The 12,116-nt window shown below is 43.1% G+C and overlaps 1 protein-coding gene across 1 annotated transcript in view; it reads left to right on the plus strand.

Annotated features, from left to right (window-relative positions):
- The first annotated feature begins 3,781 nt into the window (after nucleotides 1-3,781).
- lonrf1 (LON peptidase N-terminal domain and ring finger 1) overlaps nucleotides 3,782-12,116 on the plus strand; it is a 41,032-nt gene continuing 32,697 nt past the window's right edge. The window contains exons 1-2 of the mRNA XM_034181559.1: nucleotides 3,782-4,342; nucleotides 9,425-9,543. Coding sequence (XP_034037450.1) covers nucleotides 4,045-4,342; nucleotides 9,425-9,543 — 417 coding nt within the window. The 5' untranslated portion in view covers nucleotides 3,782-4,044. The remainder of the gene's footprint in view (nucleotides 4,343-9,424; nucleotides 9,544-12,116) is intronic.

The following is a 12,116-nucleotide window of genomic DNA, read 5'->3' on the forward strand; positions in this document are numbered from 1 at the left end:
TTCCCCTGTGTGGGATTTGGGGAAATACGTGACTTCCAGACACCGTGTTGTCAGTTCAAAGTCTTTGCTGAGAAAATGAACAGTAAAGCTCATAAACGGCTCAGTTGTGCGACTGGTCCATAGATCTGTAGTGCTGGTGTAAAAGTCCACTTGACTCAGCTCTGTCTTTACAGTCGCTACACATGCCTCGTACATCTGTGGAATGGCGACTTGAGAGAAGTATGTTCGCGATGGAACCTGATATCTGTGGTCTACTTCCTTCATTAGATCCAAAAATCCTTCTTTCTCCACGGTGCTAAGTGGTATCTTGGATTTTGCGACGTAACGTGCAACAGCTGTGGAGATAGCTTTGTGGCACTTCGAAGTTTTCTCGTAAGGAGTGACACTCGCAAAACTGTCATTTATGGTCGCTTGTGGATTTGAAATTTTGCGACTTGCCTTTGTGTTGGTTGTTTTGGGAGTAGTTGACTTGAAAACTTCATATAGATTCTTGTGGTTGTGCTCCATGTGACTGTGATTTAGCCACAACTTTTCGACATGACCTGCATAGCACCTGCGTCTGTGTTACGTCTTCTCTCCTGAAGCTGAAGTATTCCTATATTCCAGACGTGCTATTCTTTTTAGGTACAAGTTGTTCGTTGTTTTTGTCCTCGCTCAGTTCATTCTCTCCCGCGTCCGCCATGCCTCATTCAGTGCAATGCTGCTGAGGAGCTGCTCTAGCCAATAGGCAAACAGTATGTACGGGGGTGGGAGACTGGGCGCATTTACGATCGCGTCTGATTGGTCTAACACAGATAAACACAAAACGCGTGCTACAAAGCCGAACCTGACATATAAAAATGAATTTATCGCACGTGTCTGCGATAGACATATCGCACGTGTCATTATCGCGATGACGATATTTTTGCAATATATCGCCCAACCATATGCAGGAAGGCTCTTTCCTCCAAACACGAAGATCTCAGGTTCAAGGCAACTGTGCCTCAGTCTCTGTAGGTTGTGTCAACAAGGGCATCCAAAGTAAAATGTGCAAATTCAACCTCCATCCATTCATCTTCTAAAGCTTCTTACTCCACTTACCAGTTCACCTAACCTGCATGCAAGTAGGAGGAAGCTGGAGCACCTCCAGAGAACCCAGGCAAGCACGAGGAGCACACAACCACACAGGATATGTTCCCCATGTGTGAATCTTCCTCTACTCTTGTATGCCTCCCTGTGGTCCTTTTGAAATTTTTTTACCAAAGAAATTTCCAACTTTTTAAAAATCTACCATCAACTGCCCTGCATTCCCTTCCTTTCACCAATATGCCCATTGAAGCTCACTCCAACCACCAGTCATTCTTCCTTGGGTACATTTTCCACCACCTCATCTAAATGCCTTCCAGAAATAATTTTTTTGTTTCCTCTTCTTACACAACACTTTTTGGCCATATGTGCTGATGACATTTATCATCACTCCTTCACTTTCCAGCTTCATACTTGTCACTGTGTCAATCTCTGAACCACCTATATTACATTATTAATATACTTATCCACCATGACTACCCCAACACCATTTCTCCTTCCATGTATACCAAGATATAATAGTTTGAAGTCTGAACCCACCTCCAGTGCTGTTTTACTCCCCATTTCCTTGGTGTCTTGTACATACAACCTGTCTTCCTTTCTCCATAATATCAGCCAGTTCTCTTCCACATGGTACCCTACTGATTAACAGTACTGGTGCTGAAGTGATCTGGTATGGAAATCCAATTCATGGTCTGCATGCTTGATTTGGCACAGATCTTTTTTGCTGATTGTCCTTCCCAACACAACTATTTCCATTTATGCTGGCTTGAAGACTGGCACTAGAGTTGGCTTCACATGGGATGACCTCACATGATGCAAAGCTGATCAGAGTGGAAATGTAGTCAGGAATGTACTCTTCAGTATGGTTTGAGATGTGGCCGTAGGTTACAGATCTTCCCAACCCAATATCGGGAAGTTCAGGAGCAGTTGTTGAGTTTTGGGAATGTTCCAGTCATCTTATTTTGTGGGGTGAATACCAGTTTTCACAAGGAAATTGAATAAGTGCAAATACAATAGGTTCCCTTTTTGTAGCTAGTACTATCCACTTTGCACCTCAGTCAGTTGTTCACAATGGTTATAGTCTGTAGAACTCTATCGGAGAACTCACAGAATATTATGATTTTCCTTTGTCATAGTTTACTGCCAACAGAGAATGACAAAAGCTGCTCAATAAAGTGTAGCCTACCTACTCTAGTGCTGTCAAAGTTATTCATGTTGTCTGCCGTTTTCTACATTTAAAAGCCATTTTCTCATATATCAAGTTGCATGTTATTGTGACCACTGCACACGTGGTCTGAAGGGACATGATGCAACTTGATAGACCCTGATCATGACACGTGATGGCTCCACTGGAAAAAGAAAAAAGAATTGTTGGACTAACTCAAAAAGTGCTTCAGTTGGTAACACTTAAATTAACAAAATTGATCCAAAATACCAGTACTGTTTAATCCAAGTTGTTACCTTAATGGAGACAAACTTAATTCATTTGAAGTGTAACTAACTTGAAGCAACTGTTTTAGGTTTGATCACTGTTGAGATGTTCTCTGTGATCCTGATAGGAGCTCTGGTTTATGCAACACGAGTTTTAGTTTTTTATACCTCAGCCGGATGCAGATCTGCAGGTTTACTACCGAATCCACGCTGTGCCGAACTACTTTCCTTCGGCTATCTTTGTTGGCGGAAGGACAGTAGTTCCACACAACATGGATCCTCAATCTTGCTTAACATATAATTTTTGAAAAAATACAGTAACTGGCTGAAGTATAAAAACAAAACATCCCTCATCTGGGGAGCAATATGAGCGGAACTTGAGCCGAAAGTGATCCGCCATCCCCAATGAACTGGATCTGCTCATGTTGCTCCGCAGAAGAGGGGTGTTTTGTCATTATATCCTAGTAAGTCCCTTTGGCTGCTCCCTTGTTTTTGCACTCGGGGTAACCACAGCAAATCCAAGGTGGATTTGCATGTTTAATTGGCACAAGTTTTACGATGCCCTTCCTGATGCAGCTTCACATAACATGGAGAAATGTGGCAGGGGTGGGATTTGAACAGGGAACCTTCTGCACCAAAACCGAGCACACAAACCATTTGCCACCACCCCTGCTTTGTCGTTATATCCTACAGATTCAAAATATTATTCCAAAGCTTTCTCAAATTTAAAAGAAAATCTCTAAATGTAAAATAAATGCAAGTGACCCCCCCCCCCCCCCCATTTTTATTTTACAAAGTGAACAATGACAAGAATAAAAAGCAAACTTATGTAGTTTCTGGTTCAGCAAATGGATAAAGAGAAGCTATCTAACGTTCTCTCTTGAAATAGAGAAGTCTGGAAAAATCCACTTTCGATTGTCTTAAAATTTAAGTTATATCACTGAAATTCAATGACATAACTGTTTATGTCACTACCCTGTTGCCCCGCCCCCTCGTCTGCTCCTTTGTGGGGATAGGACTGTTTACAGGTATTTAAATGCATTTTGAGCTGCTAATTAGGCTTGTCAGAATCACAGTGAGCACATGAACGACTAGCAGCCAGTTTGACTTATTAGGTTTTAATGTAAAAATCGCAGAAACTGTTATGAAAGTCGGAGTCGTTGCGTTTCACAACAAGGCGGAAACCCTTGCCCGCCAGCCAATCAGGAGACTCTTCGCTGTGTCACGTGGGCTTTTTTATTTATGTAACGTAAAGGTTGCACAGTAACCCGGTTTTCGGGCTCGCGCCCGCAAACAGCATTTAAAGGTGGACACGTATACGGCAAGAGACGTAACGGGACACGAACCGGACGCGCGTTCCACGTCAAATACTAATTTAGTAATGTCGGTGGATCAATGTTAATACATTGATGCGCGTGTTTAAGCGCGAGGCTGGCGTAACGGAAGCCGGTTCGGTTCGGTTCAGACAGATGTGCGGTCCAGCAGAAACAAACAAACAAACAAACAAAAAGCTCATCATTATCTGAAGCAGAAACAGGTGACGTAATGGAGCTGCTGGAGTGTCCCGTCTGTCGGTTCCTCATGTCCGAGCCGGTGTCTGTCTCCTGCGGACACACGTTCTGCCGTAAGTGCGTGTCTGGCTACCTGCCGTCCAAATGTCCGTCGTGCAAGGAGAAGCTCAAGCCGAGAGAGGTGAGAAGCGCCAGGAATAACGTGTTGCTGATCGGTGTGGTTGAAAAGTGCTGTTCGGAGGAGATCAAGCTCAAGCGCCACGTCCAGGACAAGCTCCGAGCCAAGGAGTTTACAGAAGCTTTACGCATCGCAAACGAGGCCATCGAAAGAGGTACTGAAGTGTCTGTGATGCGCACTCACTGCTAAAACTGTAAACAAATAGCACCCGCGTCCCAGTGAATGGTGTTCTAATGGTTTTACGCAGTGATGCGCGACAATTTTGCGATCAGCAGCAGCGAGAGAGCCTGTTGCTGCGTTCACATTACAAGCTGAAGTGTACCTAATCATGTTTTTCTTGTTAAACTTTATACTTCATTGTGCAGCCATATCCTTTTATAGATAATGACTAATTAAAGACACACATACAAATAATTAATATGTCATGAGCTTTTAAATAGTTAAGTTCACTAACTATTAAATTTGTGAACACATCTCCATAAAATTCCTACATGGGGCCAGAAATCTGACCTTGACCTCCAACATTGATTGTTGATTGATCCAAACCAAAATATCATTTCTTTCTCACACATAGACCCAATGTGCCTGGCAAATTTGGTCAATATTACAGTAGATTCTGAAAATATCTTTATAACACACATGCAAACATAGTTGTAGAGACCAAGGTGTTCACCAGAGTGCATGCCTCTGGTGGCATTATTAAAAGGCCAACCCTATTCGCACGGCGGCCGTGTCCATAACTGTCATTTCACTATTTGCACGGCAAGACTCTGGTGGTGTGGGTTTCCTCCAGGTGCTCCGGTTTCCTCCCACATCCAAAGACATGGGGGTTAGGTGGATTGGAATCTTTAAATTGTCCGTAGGTGTGTGTGTGGGTGTGTCTGTGTTTGTTTGTCTGTTTGTGGCCCTGCGACAGACTGGCGTCCTGTCCTGGGTGTACCCCGCCTCACACTCTATGGCTGCTGGGATAGGCTCCAGCCCCCCCGCGACCCTTAAATGGACTAAGCGGTAGAAGATGCATGAATGAATGAATGACTCCGGTGGCAAAACTTGGAACTACTTGTATAAACAAACGGCGGTTATGCAAATAACTCTCATTCCACTATTCGCCTGGCAAGACCTGTCAGTGGCATATGTTTGCATGTAAAAAAAAAAAAAAAAATTAATGACGATAATAATAATGATCTTTATTTTATTGAGGGTTTACAGTTAAGAGTAGAATGTAGATTGACAACAACCAGTTTAATACTAATCTTAAACCTGGCCCTCATTTTGTGATGGAGGGTATATACAATATGAAATGGATGATTACATATTAAAATTAAACATGCAATTTACAATAAGATATGCACGATATACCTACAGTATTAATATAAATGTATAAAAGCATGGTAGTTGCAGTATATAAGATTAAACATTTTATTCTAAAATTGACATAGTAAAACTTCAGGTAGACATATAAAATTGATAGGTTTTTGTTGTAAAATCTTTGAGTCTTTGCAGTTCTAATATTGACAGGAAGATAACTGCATAATACAGCAGTATATGGTAAAGTTTCTCGTGTCAGAGTATCAAAAGACAGTGTAAGCCTATTCTTAGCCCTTTCTTACAGGATGTATGATGTTTAAATCATTTTTACACCAGTGTAATCCAAGGGATATAGTAAATCCTCTTTTAAACATTTTGTGATGCAGACTGTAGACTAGATCTAGAAGTGTGAGACATTTTTGCTTTGATGCTTCGCCACGCTCTTTTCATTGAATGTATGATGAAATCGATTAGTGTACTGTAAAGAAGACATCTTCAGCTTCAAAAAAAAAAAAAAAAAATCAAAATCAGACAAATATTAAAGGAGTTATGACATCTTGAATGCAGTATGTTTGTTTATACAAGTAGTTCCAAGTTTTGCCGCCACAGTCTTGCCATGCAAATAATGAAATGAGAGTTATGGACACAGCCGCCATGCAAATAGCCATTTACTTGTTAAAAATGGACCTGGAAGACGGAGTGGTATTTCAAGATAAATAAAATTTCTGTGACAAAAGTGATAGAGTTATGAGAAAAAAAAAATGTGATTAAAGTCACAGGTTCATAAGGAAAAACTTTGGAAAGTCTTTTTTCCTTGAGAAACCATGTTACTTTATTTTGAACCAGCTTCATCACACCACAGATGCTGTTGTGTATTTTGGCTGAATACATCCATACATATTACACACACACACACACACACACACACACCGCTGAAGAGTAGCTTTGGTTTTTCACTCATTTCTACCCATAACAAACATTACTAAACAGTTGCAATGTGGAAGTGGTGTGAAGTCTCACTGACTTTTCCAGGATACACACCCAGACACGCATGATTTAAAAAAAAGAAATGATGAGGGTAAATTATTCAAAATATAATTCTAAAAATAAGGATTAAGTCAATATCCTAACGTTATTTGGGCGTAACTTTAGATATGAACACAGGCAACAGTCACCAAATGTTGCTGCGTTTTATCATGAGTTAAGCAGACTGCTCTTGAACCCGAAGGAATGGATGGATATGTGTGCAGTTTAGCTGATACTGCTTTGCATTTGACCTTATTTTCTTTTTGCAGTATCTCAAAAGTAAACAGGCTACTGCTGCCCTCTTTTCAGTGATGATCTTTGCACTGTTTGTGCTGAATTATCTGCATGATAGTCAGTTACAATAAATATTGCTGATATCATGGTTCCTATATTCAGTAGCTTGTGTAATAATCTTTGGCCAGAAATTTTTCTTTTTTCCCCTGATGGGCTGTTGTTTGTATGCTCAAGTTTGCAGACGCTGCTCACTCACAGATGAACAGGTTATTTTTTATATCAAAATTCCCACTCAGAGATTCATTTGCTATACCCCCTTATTATGACTAAGGGTCACAGGGCCTGGAACCTATCCCAGCAATCACTGGGTGAGAGGCGGCGTACAGCCTGGACAGGCCACCAATCTGTTGCAGGCCTGACAAATATTGACGGGCAACCACATTCACACCTACAGTCAACTTAGCAGAGGTGGGACGAAGTCACCGTCAAGTCATTCTCAAGTCATCAATCTGCAAGTCTCAAGTCAGCTTGCAAACAATTGGTGGTCATTATGACTTGAGACTTGACTTGGGACTTGATGTGAGTCATGACTTGAGAGTGACTTGCTGGTGACTTTGTCCCATCTCTGCAACTTAGTGCCACCATTTCACTGACCCTGCATGTTGTTAGAAGTGGGAGGATGCTGGAGCACCCAGAGGGAACCCACACGAACATGGGGAGAACATACTTTGTTTTTGGAGTTGATATCAGGCTGTAAGTGAACCCATGACCTTCTCATTGTGAGACAACTGTTCTAACCACTAAGCCACCATACTGCCCCAGACTGATTCAATTCAAATTTGTCCTTGACCACTACATTGTTCAGTCATTTCAGTGCTTGGTCGAAGGTCCTTGAGAGAGTGACACACATGAACGATAGCCAGCCAAGAAGACATTCTTTGCATCTGCTGTCATGCAAGCCTGTACAAGTGGCTCTTGAAGTTCTGTTTTAAAGGTTTAACAGAGCACAGAGAATGTAGATGCAGTGGTGGCACATTCTACAGTTTGGGAGCCAGAACCTCAAATGCACAGTCTCCTTTGGTCTTCAGCCTTGACCTAGGGGCAACCAAAAGGTTCTGGTTTGGGGACCTAAGACACCTGCTTAAGGTTGCAAAAGTTCACTAATGTAGAGAGGCATTTGACCGTGCAGGGCTCTAAAGTATCACCAATAATTTAAACTGCAGTCCAAACTGTATGGGGAACCCATGCCAAGAGGACAGAATGAGTGTTAGATGACATCTCTAAGAGGACCTTGTAAGAAGCCTTGCAGCAACATTCTGGGCCATTTGTAAGAGATCCAGCGACCACTAAGGCTAGGAAACAGCGAATTGCAATAGCTGAGGCCTGATAAAATAAAAACATGGACAGTCATTTCCAGCTCAGCTTGGGACACAATGTTTCTAGGGTGGGCAGTGTTCCATGAATGGAAGAAGCAATTGTTGTACAAGACTACTAACGTGACACAAAATTGAGAGCCTGGTTAAATGTAACATCCAGATATCTGACTGTTCAGTGAACAAAAGAGGACAAAGAGCCAAGGTTTTAATCACAGAGGGGAAAAAGTCACCTGGGGCAACATGAACTTCAGTTTTTGTTGTACTAAGTGACATATAGTTAGCAGCCATCCAGTTTTTTTGACATTAACATAGTTTTGAAGGACAGATACCTTAGTAACATTCTGAGGCATAAACAAGATGTACAGCTGGATATCATCTGCATAACAATGATACGTATGAGGGCTTATCAAAGAACTCAGGACGTGTCCACTTATGTGTACACTTAGATGTGGTAATCTGCAGTACGTAAATGTTCTTCCTCTCAATATGTGATTATCATAATTTCTGTTTTCTTTTTTTAAGATATACTCCTCTGATCTTCAGCTAAATGTTAAAAGTGACTAAATGATCAACCTTCTAATGATGCACTGTCAGTTTTGGTGTTGTTTGGAAAATTTTGAGTTGATGCTCCTTTTTCATGATGCCATATATTTCATGCAGTGGACATGCTCTTCTCCAGTAAAACATCTTGATGCAGGGCTGCACAATAACGGTTAAAAACTAGCATTGCAATTTTTTTCAATATATATTATTAATATGAAGGTCTATATAGGCCTTGTGGATCATTGTGCTGGTGCCGATCTCTGGATTCTGTCGCGTGACAAGCTAGGGGATTGAAGCACTGCTTCATTGGTTCATGCTTCAAAGTGAAGTCGCGCTGCAGAAGCGCTTGATTACAGAGCTGCTGCAGGGTCTGTAATCAACGTAGAGAAATGATACCCGAGAAACACCCTCAAAAACAACGGCCGCTCTGAAGGAAAAAAAAGCAAAAAGACTATCGATATCGGTGGATCAAATAATTTCTTAACGATACCCAAAAAGAACCAGTTCTTGATACCCAACCCTAGATGTGACTATTACGCATGCACAGCTCACAATGACTTAAACGATATATCGTGCAGCCCTACCCCAGCACATGATCTGTGTTTGACATGGTGTAACCAAGGTTTATGTAAACCTGTGGCCTCAGTTGTATTTGAGGTACAAGCTCTTAAAGTTGTAAAAAGCTGCCAGTATATAAAGTTGTGATTTGTCTTTAACTCTGCTTCTTTTCATGTTTTCTCTACACTTAGCTCCAGATGATCACAGTTTAAAGGTGTACAGAGCTGAAGCCAACTGGGGCCTGATGCATTTGTCTGATGCTCTGTCAGACTTTGACCACCTCTGCTGCCTTCGTCCCAACTGGACTGAGGTGAGACGGCTGCTGGTAACTGGTTCATTTATTCATTTTGGCTCTTGTTTAAAGGGGTTGACAGGTGCTACTCTGATTGGTTGATTTTATGATGTGCCTACAAAACTCCCACAGCATGCCCTTGAATAATGTGGAGCATTACTCTAGCCTTTTTGTGGCCAGCACTCAGGTTTGCTCTCAGAACATTCCCCCTCTATATATGTAGCATTGTGTGAGTAACCACGCTCCAGATCGTTTTGTGTCCGGTGTTTTAGACTGTTTGCCATAGATAAAGCATCCATGTTTTTCTGCACAGGCAGTATAAACATGCTGTATAGATTCTAATTTCCAGCTGTCATTCAGTGTGACTACAAGTCATTTTTGCCCAATTCAGCACATTAGCTTTCCTGGTTTGTTTTGGAATTGCCAACAAATGGCATGTAACAGGACACCTGGTACAACAGAAAACATCCCTTAGGGCCCCTTCACACATAACATGATTTAAGTCAACTAGTGCACAAAGGAGGAATTGCATGCCAATTGTGAAAAATCGGAGCTGCCTCCAACGCCTTGAACATGTGTTGCTACAACTATTTGCGCACACCAGCGGCTGAAAGACAGAGAGTGCCCTGTGAGAGCCCAGTCGATCCTTCTTGCGGAAGGTGTTGGCCAACTTCCAGGTGACACACACAGACATCTAACGCCGCTCACTTGGCACTTAGAAAATGTGTGGCCATGCGCTCTGTTAGCATGAAAACAATCAGCAGACAATCACTTTCAAGCTGGATATGAAATTTGCCTAAGTGCCCCCACGAGTGTGAAGTTGCCAAGTACGAGGTCTGTTAGAAAAGTATCGGACCTTTTTATTTTTTGCAAAAACGATATGGATTTGAATCACGTGTGATTGCATCAGCCAAGCTTGAACCTCGTGTGCATGTGTGAGTTTTTTCACGCCTGTCGGTTGCGTCATTCGCCTGTGAGCAGGCTTTGAGTGAGCACTGGTCCTCCCCCCTCGTCGGATTTTCATTGTGAGGAAAATGTCTGAATGGCTGGAGCAGCGCTGCATCAAATTTTTCCAGAAACTGTGAGAGACAGCCAGGTGGACACCATTCGAAAAATCAGATGGCTTTCAGGGACGATTTTATGGGCATCACAGAGATTAAGGAGTGGTACAGCCGGTTTAAAAATGGCGCACAATGGCGGAGGGCGCGCTGCGCTCCGAGCGGCGATCGACAGGCTGAAATGACCAGATCATTTCCAAACTGAATGCTGTGTTGATCTGGGACATCGTCTGACTACCAGAGAAATGGCAGAAAAGGTGGACATAGCACTTTCCCGGCACATTCCACTGTTAAAGGAGATTTTGTCATGAAAACATGAGCAGAGGAATTCGCCACGGAGCCACTAATGGCGCGGAACGAAAGCACCTCCGTGTTGGTCTTACAGGACATGTTGTGACATGCCCAGCTCTTCAACAATTTCTCGGATACTCATTCGACTGAAAAGCCACCCAAAGCCGTCTGAATCTTCCGAATGGTGGAAGAGCTGGGCATGTCCCGTGAGACTTCCAACACGGAGGTGCTTTTTGTTCTGCGCCATTAGTGGCTCCGTCCTGACACGCAAATTCCGCCGTACGGCTTTCATTACAAAATCTCCTGTAACAGTGTAATGTGCCAGAAAAGTGCTATGTCCACCTCTCTTGCCATTTCTCTGGCAGTCAGACGACGTCCCGGATCAACACAGCCTTCACTTTGGAAATGATCTGGTCGTTTTAGCCTGTCGATGGCCGCTCGAAGCGCGGCGTTCCCTCAGCCGCTGTGGGCTGTCTTTAATCCAGTTGTAATGCTCCTTAATCTGTGTGATACCCATAAGATCTTCACCGAAAGCCATCTGAATTTTCCGAATGGTTTCCACCTGGCTATCTCTCACAGTTTCTGAAAAAATTTTGATGCAGCAAAGCGACAGTCGCTTGGCCATTTTCCTGACAATGAAAATCCGCCGAGGGGGCTGGACCACTCCTTCCACAAAGCGTGCTCACAGGCAAATGACGCAACCGACAGGCGTGAAAAAACTCACGCATGCACACGAAGGTTCAAGCTTGGCTGATGCAATCACACGTGATTCAAATCCATATGGTTTTTGCAAAAAATAAAAAGGTCCGTTAGTTTTCTAACAGACCTCATACACATGTGGCATGCCAGAGTGTCGGCTCCCCCACAACACGTGTGCGTGTGTTTCCCGTGCTCCCTTCCTTCCCCCCTACACATGGTGTGCGTGTGGTTTGCGCACCCCCTCGCAGGTGAGGCGCTTCTCATCTGATCACAGAGTGACACCTTGGTCTGTGTGCTGAACGGACAGGGGGTGTGGCTGGCTTCCAACAACAGCAGCTGTTGACATGTCTGGTCCTGGACGTCACAGCTGCAGAACACACACAGACAGAACACAGTGTCTGTCCTGCGGCGCGCCGTCCACAAGACACGTGTGTCAGGCCGGACACCCGCACTGGGCCGACTAGACACCCTGGGTTCAGCAGATGTGGACATGATAAGAGCGCAATGCTCCATTCATGTTATTTCATGACTACATCTGTGACC

The sequence above is a fragment of the Thalassophryne amazonica genome, chromosome 11 (assembly GCF_902500255.1).
Source record: "Thalassophryne amazonica chromosome 11, fThaAma1.1, whole genome shotgun sequence".
In the NCBI taxonomy this organism is placed as follows: domain Eukaryota; kingdom Metazoa; phylum Chordata; class Actinopteri; order Batrachoidiformes; family Batrachoididae; genus Thalassophryne; species Thalassophryne amazonica.